This window comes from Pristis pectinata, chromosome 28 (genome assembly GCF_009764475.1).
Source record: "Pristis pectinata isolate sPriPec2 chromosome 28, sPriPec2.1.pri, whole genome shotgun sequence".
In the NCBI taxonomy this organism is placed as follows: domain Eukaryota; kingdom Metazoa; phylum Chordata; class Chondrichthyes; order Rhinopristiformes; family Pristidae; genus Pristis; species Pristis pectinata.
The window spans coordinates 1,965,978-1,986,617 of record NC_067432.1 but is presented as its reverse complement, the minus strand read 5'-3'; the positions used below and the strand labels follow the sequence as shown (position 1 = coordinate 1,986,617).

General features: G+C 47.1%; 3 protein-coding genes across 3 annotated transcripts in view; 1 reads left to right on the top strand and 2 right to left on the bottom strand.

Moving 5' to 3' along the window:
* Positions 1-1,138, bottom strand: part of dis3l (DIS3 like exosome 3'-5' exoribonuclease) — a 48,671-nt gene extending 47,533 nt beyond the window's left edge. The window contains 1 exon segment of the mRNA XM_052040594.1: positions 843-1,138. Coding sequence (XP_051896554.1) covers positions 843-972 — 130 coding nt within the window. The 5' untranslated portion in view covers positions 973-1,138.
* A 4,447-nt stretch (positions 1,139-5,585) lies between these two features.
* The window catches only part of megf11 (multiple EGF-like-domains 11), a 346,912-nt gene continuing 331,857 nt past the window's right edge, over positions 5,586-20,640 (top strand). The window contains exon 1 of the mRNA XM_052040236.1: positions 5,586-5,670. The gene's annotated coding sequence lies outside the window, so the exon portion shown is untranslated. The remainder of the gene's footprint in view (positions 5,671-20,640) is intronic.
* On the bottom strand, positions 6,704-12,343 carry LOC127583861 (uncharacterized). Its single transcript, XM_052040255.1, has 3 exons — positions 12,216-12,343; positions 9,811-12,182; positions 6,704-6,862 (listed from the first exon to the last, which is right to left on the bottom strand). The coding sequence occupies exons 2-3, from the start codon at positions 12,052-12,054 to the stop codon at positions 6,704-6,706; spliced, it is 2,403 nt and encodes an 800-aa protein (XP_051896215.1). The 5' UTR covers positions 12,055-12,182; positions 12,216-12,343.

The following is a 20,640-nucleotide window of genomic DNA, read 5'->3' as shown; positions in this document are numbered from 1 at the left end:
TGGAGTATCATGGGGGTGCTGAGAGTTGCCACCTTTCAAAGATGTTAAACTGTGGTGCCATCCGATCTCTTAGACATAAAAGATTCCAGAAATGGTATATAAAGAGCAAGGGAGTTCCTGAGGCTAATATTTATTCCTCAATCACCATCACCAAAACAAATTAACTGATCCTCTGCACTGTGTTTTGCGGAATAATGCAAATTGGCCATAACTACACGAAAAAAAACTGTCGTAGCCGTAAAACTCTTTAGAATAAACTGAAAAGCACAAAAAAGTTAAGGGTTCAGGTGCAGTAACTGTTTCTCTCTCTGCAGCTGCTGCATCCTGCTGAGTATTTCCAGCAGTTTGTGGTTTTATTCCGGATTTCCAGCACCAGCAGCGTTTTGTGCAGTCCTGGAGCTCTGCACTTTCGGCGGGCGTTACTGAGGGAGGGGGCTCCCTCTCCCTTTGCCCATGGTTACTGAGGGACGGGGCTCCCCTGCGCCCACCCGGTGACTGAGGGACGGGGCTCCCCTGCGCCCACCCGGTGACTGAGGGACGGGGCTCCCCTGCGCCCACCCGGTGACTGAGGGACGGGGCTCCCCTGCGCCCACCCGGTGACTGAGGGACGGGGCTCCCCTGCGCCCACCCGGTGACTGAGGGACGGGGCTCCCCTGCGCCCACCCGGTGACTGAGGGACGGGGCTCCCCTGCGCCCACCCGGTGACTGAGGGACGGGGCTCCCCTGCGCCCACCCGGTGACTGAGGGACGGGGCTCCCCTGCGCCCACCCGGTGACTGAGGGACGGGGCTCCCCTGCGCCCACCCGGTCACTGAGGGACGGGGCTCCCTGCGCCCACGTTACCGTTGAGGCAGCGGGCCGGGCACAGGCAGCTGTGGCACGGCACCGACTCCCGCAGGTAGTGCTCCCTCACAACGCGCACGGACTTCCCCTTGCAGCTCCTCAGGTGCAGCACCTTCTCCGTCTTAATCATTGTGCCGCCGACAGCGGGGAACGCGCCCGTGGGTTGGTACTCCTTTCAAAGGCGGCTCCCCGCCGAGCGCCGAGGGAACCGCGCTCTCCGGACGTAAATCAGGCGGACAACCGTCGCCCTCCTTCCCGCCGCCCATTTTCTGCCCGCCCCACTCGGAAGTATTTACCCACATCACCCGGAAATAAAATCCAGCTCGTTGGGGTGGTTCTCGGAGGCGGGCGCTCGACCGCGTGGTCTCTGCAACCCAACCGGGGCTTCAAATAAATCCCCCCCAAACCCTTCAAAATCAATGAAAACCCGCGTCCGAGGAGCAGGTCAGAGCTGGTTCATTCTTTTCACTCGCAGAAATTCTCATTCCCACAACTTTTCCCCACTTCAGCAGCCCTGCTGAGTTTATTGTCCTCTGCACGTCCACGTGTGCTCAGGTGCAATGGTCACAGGCTCATGGCGTCACAGCATTCACAAAAAACAAACTATACACAATGTTTACTTTTTCACTGTACTTCGCTACAAGTGACAATAATAAACCAATACCTATAAAGAACACAATTAGAACAACAAAAATACAAAGAGGAAAACACGATGATGCTGGAGGAACTCAGCGGGCCAGGCAGCATCCGCGGAGAAAAGCAGGCGGTCAACGTTTCAGTTCAGGACTGAAGAGAGGGAAAGGGGAAGCCCAATATATAGGAGGGAAAAGCAGAGCAGTGATACGTGGACAAAAGAGGGGAGGTGGGGTGGGTACAGGGTGGTGATAGGTAGATGCAGGTAAGAGATGGTGATAGGCAGGTGCAGGGGAGGAGGGGAGAGCAGATCCACTGGGGGATGGGTCACAGGTAAGGTGGCAAAGAGGGTAGAGAAAAGGGATGGCTAGGAAAGGGAAGAAAAGAAGAGGCATGGTTGTGGGGGAGGCGCGGTGTTGAGGTGATTACTTAAAGCAGGAGAATTCAATGCCTTTAGGCTGCAAGGTTCCAAGACAGAAAGTGAGCTGTTCCTCCAGTTTGTGCTTGGAGTTCTCCTGGCAGTGGAGGAGGCCGAGGACTGACATATCTGTGATGGAGTGGGAGGAGGAGTTGACCGGCAACAGGGAGATGCAGATCGCGGTTATGGACAGAGCGCAGGTGTTCTGTGAAACGGTCACCTAGTCTGTGTATGGTCTCGCCAATGTAGAGGAGGCCACACTTGGAGCACCGAATGCAGTAGATGATATTAATGGAGGCGCAGATAAATCTCTGTCTCACCTGAAAGGGCTGTTTAGGTCCATGGGTGGAGGTGATGGAGGGCAAAGTGATCAAAATTTTCACAGGTGTTGATGTGACTGAGTATTTTGAGGTTGGGCTTAAAATCAATTGTAACACGAAGATATAAACTGCTTTTTATGTTTTTTGCAGAACTCAATGTTAGTCCAAGTAGTCATAAATCGGAAATTGTACAAAGGAATGTCTAGAAAAACTATTGTCCAAATTCATGTCTCAAGATAAAAAGTGAGAATATGAATGCAACACGCATGTAGAAAAAGTTTTTTTTCTCCCAGGTTGGCCCAATATTGTCATTACTGGTTTCAGATCATGATTTATCACAGAGTCCTATTTGATCTTAGTTGCAGTTTCAACCATGTATCCGATCTATTACCAGAGTACATAGTAACCTACCCTGGAGATGCTAGAGACTGCAGATGCTGGAATCTGGAACATCCTTGCCTAACTAGTACTGCCTAGTTCATCCACTTTCCCAACCCTTTCCCAACTTCCTCTATGCTCACTGACCCACACTACTTTCAGTTTTAATATTCCATCATTTTCAAATCTCCCCTTGGCATTACCCCTCTGCATCTGCCCCTGCAGCCCACCAGAATGTCTATATTACTCTTATGCATCTCCAATTTGAATCACTTCATCGCTACCTCTTCGTGTCCGTCCCATTAGCCGTCTGGGCTCCAAGTGAGAAAATCTCCTTTTAAGCTTATTTGTCCCTATACCTTTCCCAATTCCTTTAAACTATTAAAACTTACACATAATATAAAACATAGAAAATGCTGAAATATTCAGCAGTTCAGGTGGCACCTGTGGAGAAAGGAAAACAGTTACCAAAGGTTGATCAGCTTTCACCAGAATGCCATTCCATTAACTAAGCTTTTGACCACCTGCTGTAATCACCAGACTCTACCCCAAACTTTTTTTTGGTGTTCTAGTGATGTACCTTGAAGTGTTTCACTCGATAAGATAAAATAAGATATCTTCATTGATCACATGTACATCGAAACACACAGTGAAATGCATTTTTTGCGTAGAGTATTCTGGGGACAGCCCGCAAGTGTCGCCACGCTTCCGGCGCCAACATAGCATGCCCACAACTTCCTAACCTGTACGTCTTTGGAACGTGGGAGGAAACCGGAGCACCCGGAGGAAGCCCACGCAGACACGGGGAGAATGTACAAATTCCGTACAGACGGTGGCCAGAATTGAACCCGGGTTGCTGGCACTGTAAAGCGTTACGCTAACCGCTACACTGAAGACCCTATAAAATGTAAATTGTTGATTGTCTCTTGAATTAGCTACAAGAACAAAAATGCTAGAAACACTCAGTACATCAGGCAGCATCTGTGGAAAGTTTTGCGCTTGACAACGAAACACTCTTTCCAGCATGTTTTCTTTTAAATTTTCATTTCCTTCTGAATTTGCTATACTGCCTTTAGAACGTGCAACATAGACTGTCCGGCACAGGAACACGCCCTTCAGCCCATGATGTTGTGCTGAGGGGAGGTGAGGCTGGGGAGGGGAGGTGAGGGAGGGGTGAGGTGAGGGAGGGGTGAAGTGAGGGGGAGGGAGGGGAGGGGTGAGGGGAGGTGAGGTAAGGGGAGGGAGGGGTGAGGGGAGGGGTGAGGTGAAGGGAGGGGTGAGGGGGTGAGGGGAGGGGAGGGAGGGGTGAGGGGAGGGAGTGCGGGGTAGGTGAGGTGAGAGAACGGGTGAGGGGTGAGGCTGGTCGGGGGGGGGGGGGGGTCAGACCGGCCGCGGCGCGAGAGTCTCTCGCTGCCTCGTGACTTTAGTCCATAATTGGGCCTCACTTTTATGTTACAACCTGGTTACTATTTATTTGCCTTTTGAAGATCTCTTGGTTTTCTTTTATTTACTGCTGGTCTAATCCTCATGTTCTTTTTGTGCCCGTTTTACTCCATTTTCACTTCCTCTTGACAAAAAACTTTACTGTTCTCAACGCGTTCAGGTGTTGGATCGTTGTTGGACACCCCGAATCGTTGTTGGACAACGGACCACAGGAGCTTTAAATGCGCAATGTGATGTAAGAGCTGCACATTTAAAACTCCCTGATGTCAACACAGAAGTGACATTACAAATACATCCTTAGGCTAAAGGAGCTTACTGTATTTTATGAGGGGATACACTAAAATGCGCTAAAAACCGAAACGTCGGAACATTAAACATTGAGACAGGCGGCATTTCTTGGATTAAAGGGAATGTTGTTCACTATCTGGGCAAATCTTTAGGGGTTGGTATAAATGTTGATGTTCAAGGCCAATAACTGACAGCTCGTGTTGCTTGCATTCTGAAAACATCAAATGTAATCAAATTGCAAATGTACAAATTAAAATGGACCAATTTATTCCATCTAAGGACAACAACAATCTCCTTTCCTTAAATAAATAGTCTTTACCCTGCCAGTGGTGCTTCTCTTTAGGCATGTGAGTGGGGTAAAGGTGGAATAAAGAAACCTGCCTTTCACTGCATTCCAGAATTTGGGATTGAGGAGAAATCGCTGGCGAGAAACAATCCGTCGGCATCAGCTCACTGGCATTGAAAATACTGGGGCTGCGGGACTGCTAATGTGTAAATATATACTTTTAAAGTAATTTGCTTCATTGTTATTTGGCAGTTCTTTGCGTTTAAATCGAAATGCCGGTGCATTGTTCGTTTCCGTGAGGAAGAGAAGAAAGGGTTAATCTTTCGATTGACCCCGAAGATGGATCATGGCTCCAGTTTTAACCTTTCTTTGTGAAGGAATGATCGACGTGCTGTTTATTGTTGGTACATGTTATCTAGTTTGCTTTAATCTGATGTTTTGGACGTGTGGGGGCGCTGAGTGTCCGGAATCACAGCCCTGGTTGAAACTAAAGCAAATCCATTCAGATGTAACTTTATTTTCTTCGGGAAAGTAATCATTACACAACAACCTTAACGTAGCAAACCTCCAACAGCCGCGGTTCAAAGTCCAGGAGAGTAAAAGGGAATTTGAGGAAAGTAGCTTCTCGTGTTCTGCAGAGATAGGGTATAAATTTGCTCGTCTGCCAGTGGATTTACTCAACTCAGGAATGTAAACCATGCTGTCTCAGTGTTATACTGTTCCTTATATTCTTGTCCAAAGCTTCTGTATGCATTGCACTTTTTGAAAGCCTACAAAAAGTATATACAATTTTATATTCATCCAACCAGAAGCAGACTAGATGGGCAAGTGCAAAGCACCAATAGGAACTCACTGTGACCAGTTCAATGGAAAATAATTCCCCGAGGCGTTTGCAGTACCGTGCAAGGGATTACATGCAGAATGTATAAATGCATCAATGCAATGGCCGCGGTATAGCGTCCAGAGACTGACACATATCCCGGACAAGCTTACTGTGTTAACATCAGGATCGTCTTCTGATTTCATCCAGTTTAGAACAGCTATGAGGACGTGAAGTGAAATGTGAGTATGGTACTTCTAACAATGTGTGCTTCTTATTCCTTCTACTACGTCTGCGAATTTCGAATTATATGCGTCACTTAAAATCAGAGAACTTTAAAGTAAAGGCAAACGATCTGTGTTTTAAAATTCAAATGTTCTTTACGTGCCACTTTAATCTCGTGTTTGCCGTTGAAGATTCCTCCTATCAACAATGCTTCCGAAGTGGTTACAAATAAGTTATTAGATTTACAATTCTGGAACCGAGAACCATTTACTTATGCTAATTATTTCTGAAATAAGTTGTCAGGACTTAGCAGGGACAGCGGGGTTGAGCTACCGAACCCTACCTCAGCGAATTTAGCTTATGGGGTAAAGTGATAATTGTCGGTGAAAAATCTCCCCCTGAAGTGACTTTTTCTGCCTCATTTCATTGTTAATTTCAACCACAAGGCACAGACTTACAACAATTTTTTTTTATTAACATTCATTTTTCCCCAACATTTCAAGTTGCTGCATTCACTCTGGGACATCCTGAATCGCGAAAGGCGCTAGCGAAATACATTTTATTTTCTTTGCAGGGTGTTTTGGACGTTCGTATATGGAGGAAAAGGATGCTTTTTATTAGTAATAAGTCCAGCGAAGGGTTGTGATAAAAATATTGAAAGTATACTCCAAAATTTCCAGCTGCAGTGTTCAACGTGGTACATTTGTGGTGGAATGTTTTGAATTGGTAAATTGGTTTATTATTGTCACACGTACTGAGGTACAGTGAAAACTGTCTTGCATACCGTTCATACAGATCATTTTATTACAACAGTGCATTGAGGTAGTTGAAGGTTTGTTACAAATTCTTTATAACTGTTCCAAGAACAGCCAGTATAAATATCCACGGAAAGGTGGGCACGATCGCAGGTCTCTGGCACAGTATCAGCCGGTTACATGATAACAATGCAAGTCTCTGACAGTTCATTTTCTCTCCTACAGTGGTGCGCTCAATCCTTATCGCTCCTCACAAGCTTTTCTTAGTTTGCAGTAATTCATTATTACCTACCAGTCACAGGAAGGTCGAAGTTAACGGCGGGATGCTGGCGGCAGGGAGGGTGCGTTGCCGATCAGAAGTATGGTGGTTTACATGTGGAATGCGGACCACGGAGCAGCTCAGACTGAACTGGGATGAGCGTTGCGAGGTGCTGCAACTGATGCCTGGTTTAAACTAAGCACCAATGTTAAGACAGATACCACATGAGAAAGAACGGTAAACGCTGGAAACCTGAAATTGAAATAGATAGTATCGAGAATGTACTTGAAAGAGAATTGTTCATGTAATGCATCTCGAAGACGGTATAGACATTGGGGCAATTTGCTGCTAACATGAATATTATAATAGCCTTTACATTCAATATTTAACAACAGCAAAAGCAACACTTACAAACATCTTTATCGCGGATAATAGTCCTAGAAAGGTGAACAATAGATGCCGAGGGAACGAAGGGGGCATTTAGAAGGTATTACGAAAAGCTCGCTCAAACAAATGGACTCGACTCCCACAGAAATTCAGGCGCCTTGTCGCCTGCGCGTACCCTCTTTCGCGGAGTTAGCAATTTTACATTCTCGCCAAATATTTGAGAAAGCTGTAGTTGCAGAGGAGAAACCAAACGGATCATTTACTAGAAATTGTCACCAAGAAGAAATATGCTCCATTCACAGCACCGTCTATCTCTCGCCTTCTCCAACATAAACTGAGCAGACTTGGCAGTGAAACAAAGGCGGCGCTGAGGTCTGCTGCCTCTCGTGGCTCGGTTACCGACGGCAGCAGCCCGACACCGACACTGTTGGTGTCGCACGAATAGAAAAAAGCGAAACGTGAACTTGTAGTAATTAGTAAGTAGCTTTGAATGTTTAGTGTCACAAACCAGCAACAAAAGAAACACACTGAGCATGATTCAGTGTTAAAAACTATTTTATTAATCACTACTTATGATAATACGTAAAATAAAAGTAAAAATGTTAGTATGTTAGAATTCAAAAATGTTAAACCTCGAACGTTAACCCCAAAACTAAACTCTTCGTGTGTGTGTGTGTGTGGGTGTGGCAAAGTCCAAAACTCCCAGTTCCGGAATGGTTCTTAAAGTTCAGTTCCGCAAGCCATAAGGTGAAACATGAGCAAGGGCTTCTTCAACAACCACCGTTGTCTGAAGATAAGATGTAGATGTAGAAAAACATAGAGAGAGTACATACGAAATCCAAATGTTCCTCGATGGAACCCAAACGACACTTCAGTGTTTACTCGGTAGTGACTTCCTCACCCCGAAAGCATCCGAACCGTGGTCGTCCACACACAAATACCTGTTTCCTTCTACAGGTCAGCAACAAAGTGAACTCCACCGGATTACTTCCAACTTCCATACATGGATTTCAGTGGCAAACACAGTTATTGTTTCTCATCCATCGATAGAGAAAACAAGCAGGCTGGTGTCTCTCTCCCTTCTCTCTCTCTCTCTCCTTCTTCTTCTTCTTCTAACCTCTTCAACAACGTCATTACGTCCTTTATCTTCTATTGACGTAAGCACGCCCCACACACATATACACACACTCTCTATCTTAAAGGGACTTTCACTGAGTCTGTAACACCTCCCACCTAAAAAAAAATTTTCCCAAGAAAATTTTAACCGCGCATACAGTTAGTAATGTTAATAATTATCATGCTACACAACTACAGACTATCAGATTAGTACAGATACATGTTTCCCATTTAACATCGGGAAAGACAATCAGCAATCACATTATCTTTGCCTTTAATGTGAGTTATCATGAGATCAAACTCTTGCAAAATTAAACTCCAGTTTAACAGCCTTCTGTTCTTGTTTTTGACTCGGCTCAGAAACACCAATGGGTTATGATCTGTATACACAGTCAATGGTTTCTGAGCAGTGCAAACATATACACTGAAATGTTGCAAGGCTAAAACAAGTGACAGTAATTCTTTCTCTATGGTGGAATAATTCTTTTGATGCTCATTAAATTTCTTTGAAAAGTAAGCTACAGGATGGTCAATATCATCAAGGTCACCCTTCTGCAACAACACAGCTCCTGCAGCTTCATCACTGGCATCTACTGCTAATGAAAATGGCTTTTCAAAGTCAGGTGTTCTGAGCACAGGATGGTAGCATAAAATGGCTTTCAGCTTCTCAAATGCTTCTTGACAAGAATCTGTCCAAACAAACTTTACTCCCTTCTTCAGAAGATTAGTTAGGGGAAGAGCAATATCAGCAAAATTTTTACAAAATTTTCGGTAATATCCAACCATTCCCAAAAATCTTCTAACAGTCCTCGTACCTGTGGGAATAGGGAACTCAGATATTGCTTGAACTTTTGCCTGAACAGGAGCTTGCTTGCCTTGACCTACAACATAACCAAGATACGTCACAGTGGCATGGCCAAATTCACTTTTAGCCAAGTTAACTGTAAGGTTAGCCTTGGAAAGTCTTTCAAACAACCTTTCTAACGCAGAGATGTGATCCTCCCATGTATCATTCCCAGTCACTAAGTCGTCAATGTAGGCATCTGTATGTTTTAACCCATGAATCACTGAATTAATCATTCTTTGAAATGTTGCCGGAGCATTTTTCATTCCAAATGGCAAAACATTGTATTCATACAATCCAGAAGGGGTTACAAAGGCTGAAATTTCCCTTACTCTATCTGTTAATGGAACACACCAGTACCCTTTTAATAGGTCAATCTTTGTAAGAAATTTTGCCTTTCCCACTCTGTCTATGCAATCATCCACCCTAGGAATAGGGTAAGCATCTGACTTTGTTACAGCATTCACTTTCCTGTAATCTGTGCAAAATCTAACAGTTCCATCAGGTTTAGGTACAATAACACAGGGCGAACTCCAATTTGAAGTAGAATGTCTAATAATATCATTTTCCAACATGTATTTTATTTCCTGATCAACAAGTTTACTTTTTTCCACATTCATTCGATATGGGTGTTGTTTGATTGGTTTTGCATCCCCAACATCAACATCATGGGTAATTATCGATGTTCTGTTTGGAACATCTGGGAACAGATTTTTAAATTTTAAAATTAATTCTCTCATCTGTTGTTTTTGTGAAACTTGTAAATTGTCCAACTTCGTTTCAAGGTTTTCCCTACAGCTTTATTCACACCAAAATGACCACCCAAAGGCATACTATGGGCCAGGTTTAAAATCTCATCCCTATAAACTTTTGGAACAACAACCTGATGAATAACTTCCCATTCCTCATTAACAGGAACATGAGGAGGTCTCCATTTCCTCATTAACACTCCATTTTTGACATAGTATCCAGTTGGCACCTTTTCAATCTCCTCACATGAGAGTGCTTTTTCTTTCAATTCTGTCAACTCAGGGTCCTTTGTCTGTTCCACCATAAAATCCTTCCTCGACAAAGACAAATCTTTAAATTCAGGCTCACTATAAGGATGTTGATCCTCCAGTGAAGACAGAAAAGTCTCAGATAAGGCATCAAAATTTTCTTCCTGTTTAGGACTGTCACAAGGAACCACATCAGACTGCACCGGACTGTCTGTCTTGGCTAATTCTCTAGCTCTAGCTCGAGTCACCGCACATGATGGGTAAACATCTGAATCATCCTCAGACTCATCAATCCTTGGTTTGGTTGTTAACCGTACCACAGGATCACTTTCTCCATTTGCAAGGTCATTTCCCAATAACAAAGAAACTCCTTCCACTGGCAAACTAGGTCTTATCCCTATCTCGACTGGTCCTTCTACGAACTTTGACTTTAAAATCACCCTGTGAAAAGGGACAGACATGGTCTCACCTGTAACGCCTCGTATTAGATTTACTTCACCAGTGTCACTTTCTTCTCCAAAATTTAAAACACTGTCCAGCAAGAGAGATTGACTAGCCCCAGTAACTCTAAGAATTTTCACTGGCACCTGGGGTGACTCATCATTCAGTGAAACAAAACCCTCTGATACATACGAACGGAATTCTTTTCTCACCTCCTCCAACTTTTCCGCTTTTCCCTCTTGCAAGGACTGATCTTTAACAGCATCTCCTAAACCTTTTTGATTTTTAATTGCCTGAAAGCAAGCATTGGGCACAGCTTCCTTCTTTTTCTTCAAAAGGGCACAATTAGATATCACATGGCCAGGTTTCCTACAGTAATAACAAGTACGCTCAACAGGTTTCTCCAGCCCTGGCTTCTTTTCATCTTTTCCTTTTTGATTACCTCCCAATTTAATCTCTGGTTTACCTGGATTGTCTTTGTAACTCTTTTGAAAGGTTTTAGGTTGTCCCCATTTGGATTTATGGGTTAAAGCATAAATGTCTGCCAACCTAGCAGTTTCTTGTAAAATTTCCACTCCCTTTTCATTTAAATATGTTGTTAATTCAGCTGGAACACATCTTTTAAAGTCTTCCACTAGTATCAATTCTGTCAATTTATCATAATCCCCATCTACATTTTTAGCCAGGCACCATCGTTCAAAACATATTCCCTTTCTATTGGCAAATTCCATATAAGTCTGATCTGCAGATTTCCTCAAGTCTCTGAATTTTTGTCTATAAGCCTCAGGGACCAATTCATAGGCCTTCAAAATAGCTTGTTTTACCTTGGTATAATCAGCTGCATCCTCAGCAGACAAAGCAGAATAAGCTTTTTGAGCTTTACCTTTAATCACACTCTGTACCATAAGAGCCCATCCTTTCCTTGGCCAGTTTGAACTCACAGCAACCTTTTCAAAATGTTGGAAATACTGATCAACCTGATCTTCTTCAAACGGAGGGACTAATCGAACCTCCCTGCTGGCTGAAAAACCATCATCAGAATCAGATTCCACACTCTTTTGCATCATTTGTAAATCATGCTGCCTCTGTTTCTCCTTCTCCTCACTATCCAGCTCCATCCTCTTCAATTCCATCTGCTTCATTGCTAGATCAGCCTCTATCTTCATCCGAGTTATCTTTTGTTCAGTCTCTAATTTCTTTTGTTCGGCCTCTAATCTCTTTTCCTCTTGTTCGGCCTCCAATTTCTTTTGTTCTCGTTCAGCCTCTATCTTTAACTGGGTTTGCTCTCGTTCAGCCTCTAATCTCTTTTGTTCTCGTTCAGCTTCTAATTTATTTTGCTCTCGTTCAGCCTCTATCTTTGCCAGCTGCACCTGTGCCTCAGAAATTGCTATTTCACTGCCAGGAAACTGTTTTAACACTTCCTTCTCAAACACCTTCTTTTCCACATAATGGCCAGCTATCAGTCTCTGAATATCTGCCTTTCTCATAGACTGCTTTACTTCTGTAAGGTTTAGCCTTGTAGCAATCTTTATCAAATCATCCTTTTTCGCCACCTCCAATCCCTTTTGGGTTGGTGACTCCAAAAATGCCTTAATATCCATTGCTGCTGGTTTCCACACACACAAGCCAATTAAAAAAGAATTTATCAGACCTCCCTCAAAAATCTTTGGATTGAATCCCGAACAAATCTCGTCAATCTGGGGTACAATCCCAGACGACACTCGTTAACCTTTGGATTGGATCCCAGACGAATCTCGTTAACCTTGGGAACTATCCCGGACGAACCCCCAATTTTGTCACAAACCAGCAACAAAAGAAACACACTGAGCATGATTCAGTGTTAAAAACTATTTTATTAATCACTACTTATGATAATACGTAAAATAAAAGTAAAAATGTTAGTATGTTAGAATTCAAAAATGTTAAACCTCGAACGTTAACCCCAAAACTAAACTCTTCGTGTGTGTGTGTGTGTGGGTGTGGCAAAGTCCAAAACTCCCAGTTCCGGAATGGTTCTTAAAGTTCAGTTCCGCAAGCCATAAGGTGAAACATGAGCAAGGGCTTCTTCAACAACCACCGTTGTCTGAAGATAAGATGTAGATGTAGAAAAACATAGAGAGAGTACATACGAAATCCAAATGTTCCTCGATGGAACCCAAACGACACTTCAGTGTTTACTCGGTAGTGACTTCCTCACCCCGAAAGCATCCGAACCGTGGTCGTCCACACACAAATACCTGTTTCCTTCTACAGGTCAGCAACAAAGTGAACTCCACCGGATTACTTCCAACTTCCATACATGGATTTCAGTGGCAAACACAGTTATTGTTTCTCATCCATCGATAGAGAAAACAAGCAGGCTGGTGTCTCTCTCCCTTCTCTCTCTCTCTCTCCTTCTTCTTCTTCTTCTAACCTCTTCAACAACGTCATTACGTCCTTTATCTTCTATTGACGTAAGCACGCCCCACACACATATACACACACTCTCTATCTTAAAGGGACTTTCACTGAGTCTGTAACATTAGGTAAAAATGTCTTCGTAAAAAGAGGGGAAGTGTGACCAATGTGAGCATTTTGGAACCAAGGACTCTAATGTACGGCGCATCGTTTCAACCACATTTCAATGCATTTCCTTAATTAAATTACAATCTAAAGATGCGAAATGATTAAAACCACCCATTCTCCAAAAGTACTGTTAGAATCAAATTGAGAGGATAATTTCAAGCTGTCCAAAGGTTACAACTACAGTTAGTGTTAAATACTGGCTTCACTATCTCTAGACTTTTTTTTAAAAGGGTATATTTGTAAAAGGGTATATTTTTACATTTTGCAAGAGAAAGTTAAAACTACAGCTTCAAAACGAAACAACAATGTAATGTTTATTGGTACGTTATAGAAGCACCAGACCGAGAGTAGAGTGGTCCTAGTGGTGTACTTTTTTTAAACCAAGCCGCCCAAACCCACTGAAAGGATAAGAGAGCCAACATCAATGTCTTCCCGCAGGCGAACGTCCCCAGTAATGTGGTCCCAATTACAATCAGTTGGTTCGGCTGGGCAGCCCATTTCGTTCACATGCCCAACATCAAAGTTACGAAGTAGACACGAGTCCGAGCTTTATCACTGGAAGCGATTGCCAGATGGACAGAAGGGAAGGCTTCCTTTAGAAGGATGCCCTCATGAACTTCTGGGTATTCCTGCATCGTGGCCATTCAAAGTGGAGGAGCTTCGGGGCGGCGCTCAGAACCTGCAGTCCCCGTGTCGGGAGCACACACAAGCCCAAAGTTAAAGGTGGAAGAAGCGTAGCACCTCCCAGAGTGTGCACCCACCCTGCGGGTGGGCAGCTCCTGTGGCAGGGACTGCAGTTCCCACACTGGTCTCACCAGTCACCTCAGAACTGCAGCCAAAGCCACTTATTCTCGACCTGAGGGACGAAGGAGAATAAAAGAGCCAAAATATATTAATAGTTACAACTTTTCTTACCACAAATTTTCTGAGATGTGAATGATTTCAATGGTTGTGTAAGAATTTCACTTCCAAGCACTTCAGCGTGACTTTTGGCCGTGAAAGACGCGATAGTATCGAGGGCGCCCGGCAGCCTGGGCGCCGCCGCCGGCACCTCCCCAGCGCAGGGCTGTGACACGTGGTGGCCCCCGGCGCATGCGCGCGGTGGGGGAGCGGGGAAAGTCTCGAGGCAGCGAGAGGCCCTCGCGCCGCGGCCGTTGGGCATCCGGCGCGCGGAGAGCGGTCCGGCCCCTCCCCCCCCACCAGCCTCCCCCGCACTCCCTCCCTCACCTCATCCCCCCGCCCAGCCTCCCCTCCCCCGCACTCCCTCACCTCCCCTCCCCTCCCCCGCACTCCCTCACCTCCCCTCCCCTCCCCCGCACCCCCTCCCCTCCCCCGCACTCCCTCCCCCGCACTCCCTCCCTCACCTCATCCCCCCGCCCAGCCTCCCCTCCCCCGCACTCCCTCACCTCCCCTCCCCTCCCCTCCCCCGCACTCCCTCCCTCACCTCATCCCCCCGCCCAGCCTCCCCTCCCCTCCCCCGCACTCCCTCCCCTCCCCTCCCCCGCACTCCCTCACCTCCCCTCCCCTCCCCCGCACCCCCTCCCCTCCCCCGCACTCCCTCCCCTCCCCTCCCCCGCACTCCCTCACCTCCCCTCCCCTCCCCCGCACTCCCTCACCTCCCCTCCCCCGCACTCCCTCACCTCCCCTCCCCTCCCCCGCACTCCCTCCCCTCCCCTCCCCCGCACTCCCTCCCCTCCCCCGCACTCCCTCACCTCCCCTCCCCTCCCCCGCACTCCCTCACCTCCCCTCCCCTCCCCCGCACTCCCTCACCTCCCCCCCCGCACTCCCTCCCCACCACTCCCCTCCCCTACCCCGCGCTCCCTCACCTCACCCCCGTCCAGCCTCCCCTCCTCCTCCCCTCCCCGCACTCCCTCACCTCATCCCCCCCAGCCTCCCCTCCCCTCCCTCACCTCCCCTATCCCGCACTCCCTCACCTCACCCCCCACTCCCACCTCACCCATCGCCTCTCCCACCCCCACCTCCCCCCATCCCCCCTCACCTCCCCCATCCCTCCTCACCTCTCCCACCCCCACCTCCCCCATCCCCCCTCACCTCTCCCACCCCCACCTCCCCCATCCCCCCTCACCTCTCCCACCTCCCCCATCCCCTCTCACATCTTCCCCTCACCTCTCCCACCCCCACCCCTCCCCCACACCCCTCTCCCCCCAACTCACCTCTCCCCCCCAACTCACCTCTCCCCCCACCTCGCCCCTCCCCCTCCCCTCCCTTCCCCCTCCCCTCCACCTCCCTTCCCCTCCCCCCCCCCTCACCTCGCCCCTACCCTTCCCCCTCACCTCTCCCCCTCCCCTCTCCCCTCCCCCCTCACCTCTCCCCCCTCCCCCACCTCTCCCCTCCCCCCTCACCTCTCCCCCTCCCCTTCCCCCTCCCCTTCCCCTCACCTCTCCCCCTCCCCTTTCCACCTCACCTCTCCCACCCTCACCCCTCCCCTCTCCCCCTCCCCTCTCCTACCCTCACCCCTCCCACCCTCACCCCTTCCCCCTCCCACCCTCACCCCTTCCCCCTCACCTCTCCCACCCTCACCCCTCCCCACCCCCACCTCCCCTCTCCCCACCCCCCCTCTTCCCACCCCCCACCTCCCCTCTTCCCCCTCCCACCTCCCCTCTTCCCCCTCCCCCCCACCTCCACGTCACCTCTCCCCCTCCCCCTCACTTCCCCCTCCCCACTCACTTCCCCTCCCCCACCTCCCCGTCACCTCTCCCCCGACCTCTCCCCCCTCACCTCTCCCTCACCTCTCCCCCCTCCCCCTCTCCTCTTGCCCCTCCCCCTCACCTCTCCCCCCACCTCCCCATCTCCCCGTCACCTCTCTCCCTCCCTCCCCTCCCCACCTCTCCCCCCTCCCCTCTCCCCCTCCCCCTCACCTCTCCCCCTCCCCACCTCCCCCTCTCCTCCCCCCTCACCTCTCCCTTCCCCACCTCTCCCCCCTCACCTCCCCCTCTCCTCACCCCCACCTCCCCCTCCCCTCCCCCTGCCCCCACCTCCCCCTCACCTCTCCCCCTCCCCACCTCCCCCTCTCCTCCCCCCTCCCCCTCTCCCTCCCCCCTCCCCCCTCTCCTCTCCCCCCTCTCCTCTCCCCCTCCCCCCTCCCCTCCCCTCTCCCCTCCCCCACCCCTCCCCTCTCCTCTTCCCACCTCTCCTCTTCCCACCTCTCCTCTTCCCACCTCTCCTCTTCCCACCTCTCCCCTTTCCCCTCCCCACCTCTCCCCTTTCCTCCACCTCTCCACCCCACCCTCCCACCTACCCTCCCCCTCACCTCTCCGCCCTCACCTCTGCGCCCCCGCCTCCTCCCCCTCCCCCACCCTCCCACCTCACCTCTTCCCCCCCCACCTCCCCGTCACCTCTCCCCCTCCTCCCTTCCCTCACCTCTCGCCCCTCTGCCCACCTCTCTCCCCTCCCCCCACCACCTCCCCCATTCCCCCACATCCCCCTCACCCCCACATCCCCCTCACCTCTCCCCCCACCTCTCCTCTCCCCCTCCCCCCACCTCTCCTCTCCCCGTCCCCCACCCCCCCGCCTCACCGCTCCCCCCTCCCCCACCCCCCTGCCTTCCCTTCCCCCTCCCCCACCCCCCCTGCCTTCCCTTCCCCCTCCCCCACCCCCCCTGCCTTCCCTTCCCCCTCCCCCACCCCCCTGCCTTCCCTTCCCCCACCCCTCACCTCTCCCCCACCCCCCTCACCTCTCCCCCTCACCTCTCCCCCTCACTCCCCCACCCGTTGCCCTGCCCTCACACTCGAGGCGCCCGGCTGTAAACTGGCGCCAAAAGTGGGAGCGAGAGGAGAGGCCGGACAGGTCAGTGATCGTTCCTGTGCCCGCCACAGTTGACTCGGTATTGGGACGGTGCGGGGCTGGGGATTGGGCGGTGGTGCCCTGGGTGCGGTGAACTACCGGCTCGGTGTGGTCGTTCGGCCCATTTCGCAGCAAATGGTGCTGCATTCATCCCGCGGTTTGAAAATAACCAACGGCGAGCAACGTGTGACCACTGGTCACCCTCTCAATATTGCACACCGTGTGTGTGGAAATATGGTCAGCTATAATACCAGCTTATTCCCTTGTTTGCAGCTACTTTGACCTCTTATCCGAAAGTCGACAACTCACAGCAATATTGGCGAGTCTAATAGCGGTTCAGACTTAAACCCTTAAAGTGCCAGCTATCCAAACTGCATTTTAGTATTTTTTGGTTGCTGGTGTGCATGCGTTGCATCTATTTAATATTGCCAATCTTTGCCTCCCAAATGTGAATGCCAGTTGGTAAGATTAATGCATTGTAACATTTGCTTACCATACTGATCCTCTAATTAAAAATACAGCAAAGTCACAAAGGACAGAATATTATACTACGAATTACATTCATTTAAATTTTCTTTGACATCAGATCAGAGACGTTATTTATGTTGATATTGCTTAGATTTGGCATTGTGTGGAAGAATTTCTACGTGAAGTTTTTAAAGCGAGCTTGCATCATGCAAAATAAACCCTTTGCATTTGCTTTTGATAAAAAAATCTATTTTGTTCAATTATTCCGTTCCATTTTTAAATTCATTAACTTTAAAACCAGAACAACCCTGTTGAAGGTTGGTTGCGCTTAATAATAAACTGAGAAGGGGAGTTGAATATATCTGTTTCATACAAAGATGATGTTATTGTGCAGTGAATAAACTTCATGGTGTCCTTTGAAGTCCTAAATAGATCACTAATCTTATGGTGTGCAATGCATATGGGTCTGTTTAGCATTATGAAAACTTCATGATATCAATGTAGTCCCGTGAGTGGGCACATTTCACATTTAAATGATTTCAGAGGCAATTATAGCTAACACTATTTGTTTGACATTGATTAAGATTTATGTATCTAGTAAATTGCAGAAAGATTTGCACAAACTAAGATATGCATGAAAAACATTTAACAAGAATCTCCACCATAAATGTTGCATTTCTTAGAGAGAACTCACAATTATTGTCAAATAAAGGGTATTAGGCTGAGTTAGATATTAAATATGTAGCAGACAATAATCCATTTTTAAGGAGCAAGTCAGTGCCACTTCAAAAAATACGGTAAAGTTATTGTTACCCATTTAAAAAAATACTTTTCAGTCTTTATTTTGTTTTCTCAAACAATAAGCAATTACATTGTCATTGAAAAGAACAGAGGAGACTGGAATTCTAGACCAAACCTTGCTTGGGTACAGCACAGAGACTTTGCGGACTGTAGCACACATCAGTTACAGAAGATGTAGGACTTCCAACTTAAATTGAAGAAAAATCAGCTAGATATGAAAATTTTGACTTTATCTGATAATGCCTTAGTTATAATTTGGGACTAGCTTGGATAGAAGTCTTGGTTGGCATGGACAAGTTGGGCCGAAGGGCCTGTTTCCATGCTGTATAACTGAAATACTGCAATGAAGCTGAATTAAATTTGCACCATCATTAGACTGCCTTCATGTTGTTCACTGTTACATTTTGTTATATTGCAGTTGAGGTTTTACTGGTTGATGTCTTTTGGCTTGTGGATGCCTTGATTTGTGCACAGATTCAGCTGCCTCACAGTTGCTGGTTCACTAACACCGCATAACACTATCATCAATTATTTCTGTCATTTGGTGTTTAAACAAGAATACTTTTATTAGGAAAGGTATATTTTTTGTTTAGGTAGGCTTTTTTATTCTGCTAGACAAGAAAAGAAAACGCTGGAACTACTCAGCAGTTCAGCATCTGTGGGGAGAGTAACAATCAATTTTTCAGGTCAGAGACCCTTCAGCACTGGAAAAATGAGAAAACAAGGGTGTTTCAAGTTGCAGATGGGGAGAGATGTGAACAGAGGGAATGTCTGTGATATGGTGCAGACCAAAGTAGTCAAGTAACAATTACCTCTAAAGAATACCAGTTTGAGACAGGAGGAACAATGGACATAAATTGAAACAGAAAGGTGTAGCCACATGTATAGAGGAAAAAGAAGGATGGTTACCTGAAACTGATCACTTCAATATCAAGTCCAGAGGGTTGTAACATGCCACATGGAAGATTCTTGAGCCTGTTTTGGGTATTATTAGAGCAACATAGGAGGCCAAAGGTAGAGGTCACAGTGGGAGTGGGATGAACAATTAATGTGACAAGGTGACTGAAAACTCAGGGTTGCTCTTGTTCCAATTCTTTATTCTCTCTTTCATTGTTTTGATAACTCTTCATGGAGCTTTGTGAGTGAAAAGAACAAATTGAGCGCTTGCTGTTAAGCTAGTACTATGCCACCTTCTGAACTGGTCTTCAAAAGATGTAGCAATGGTTGTACCATTTTCCATTATTTTTCCATCCTTATTGGCATAGGAAGCTCTTGATCTTTGCACATTGTGTTGCCTTAAGTTTGATGTTTAAAATTAGTATAGTTTTGGAATGAGGAAGATGATTAATGACTATAATAATACATTTCCATTTCTTTTGATTTGATTCATTTTGATTCTGACTGAAAAGATCAAATAGACTGCAAAAATTTCCAATTGAAGTTAATTTACAAGTTTACCAGTTTCAGTTACAAATTTCCCATAGTTAGGGGACTGGTGTAGTATGTGTAATCATCTGAGCTTGTCATGGTTCCGAGTGCTGGCCATCGATTCGGCTCCATTGATGGTGCCTCATTGTGCAGCACATGGATTCCATGCACTACTAATCACATAACAACACACCTGAGCCCTATCAGGAGACTAGCATAAGAGCCCTGGTTTCACTAGCATTAGTTGCCAGAGTATTGGTCAACCCTTGGGTATATGTTGTCTTGTGGCTGCTTAGAGCTGGCAACTCTAGAGCGGTCCTGGTTTTGCTGTTCCTCTTAGAATACGCAGTTTCTGTGTTGGGACTCTGCCTCAGAGCCCCGAGGCAAGATTCCTTCTGGTCACTGCCTGCGTTTGGTTCCGAGGAAGCATCCCAACTCCAGTCTCGTACCAGTGTGCGGCATTTGGGTTCTCTGTGAGCTTGCTCTTCGCTTGACATTGTGACAGAGCTTTGTATTAAGGCAAATTCACACTGCTTTGATTCTGGCTATGCTGTTTCTAGGAATGCTTAATGCTGCAGTTCTTGAATGTCAATAGTGGAAGTATATTATTTTCTCTATACTGATGTCCTCTAATGAATTTATGAAATTTTGAAGATATCATAAAGTTTGAATATTATTCTGCAGCAAAATCAATTGACAATTCAGGACTAATCTACAATAAATTAGCAAATTTATTAAAAGATTACAAAATTGTTACCATGAAAGTGGAAATTCACAATGGTGTGGGAGAAGGTGTGAGGAGTCAGTTGAGGCACTTTTTAACTATAACTGATGCAAGCAGTTTCTTCTCTCTTCCCTGCCCTGCCCCTGGAGAATAATGAATTTTAGGACCTCCAGCAGCACTCCTCAGATTAGCCTCTGGAGGAGGATTGGATCAGGCATTAGGAGATGGGGGAGGGAGGGCGGATTGGGAATCGAAATGCCACATCTGTGAGTTTAGGGGCAGTTGTCAGGATTGTGGAGTCGGAGCAGGTGCTCCTTCTTAAGCCACAAAATTATATATTTTAGTTGGTGAACTGAAGAATCCAGCTGGAGTAGATATGATGCCCTAATTGCTCAAA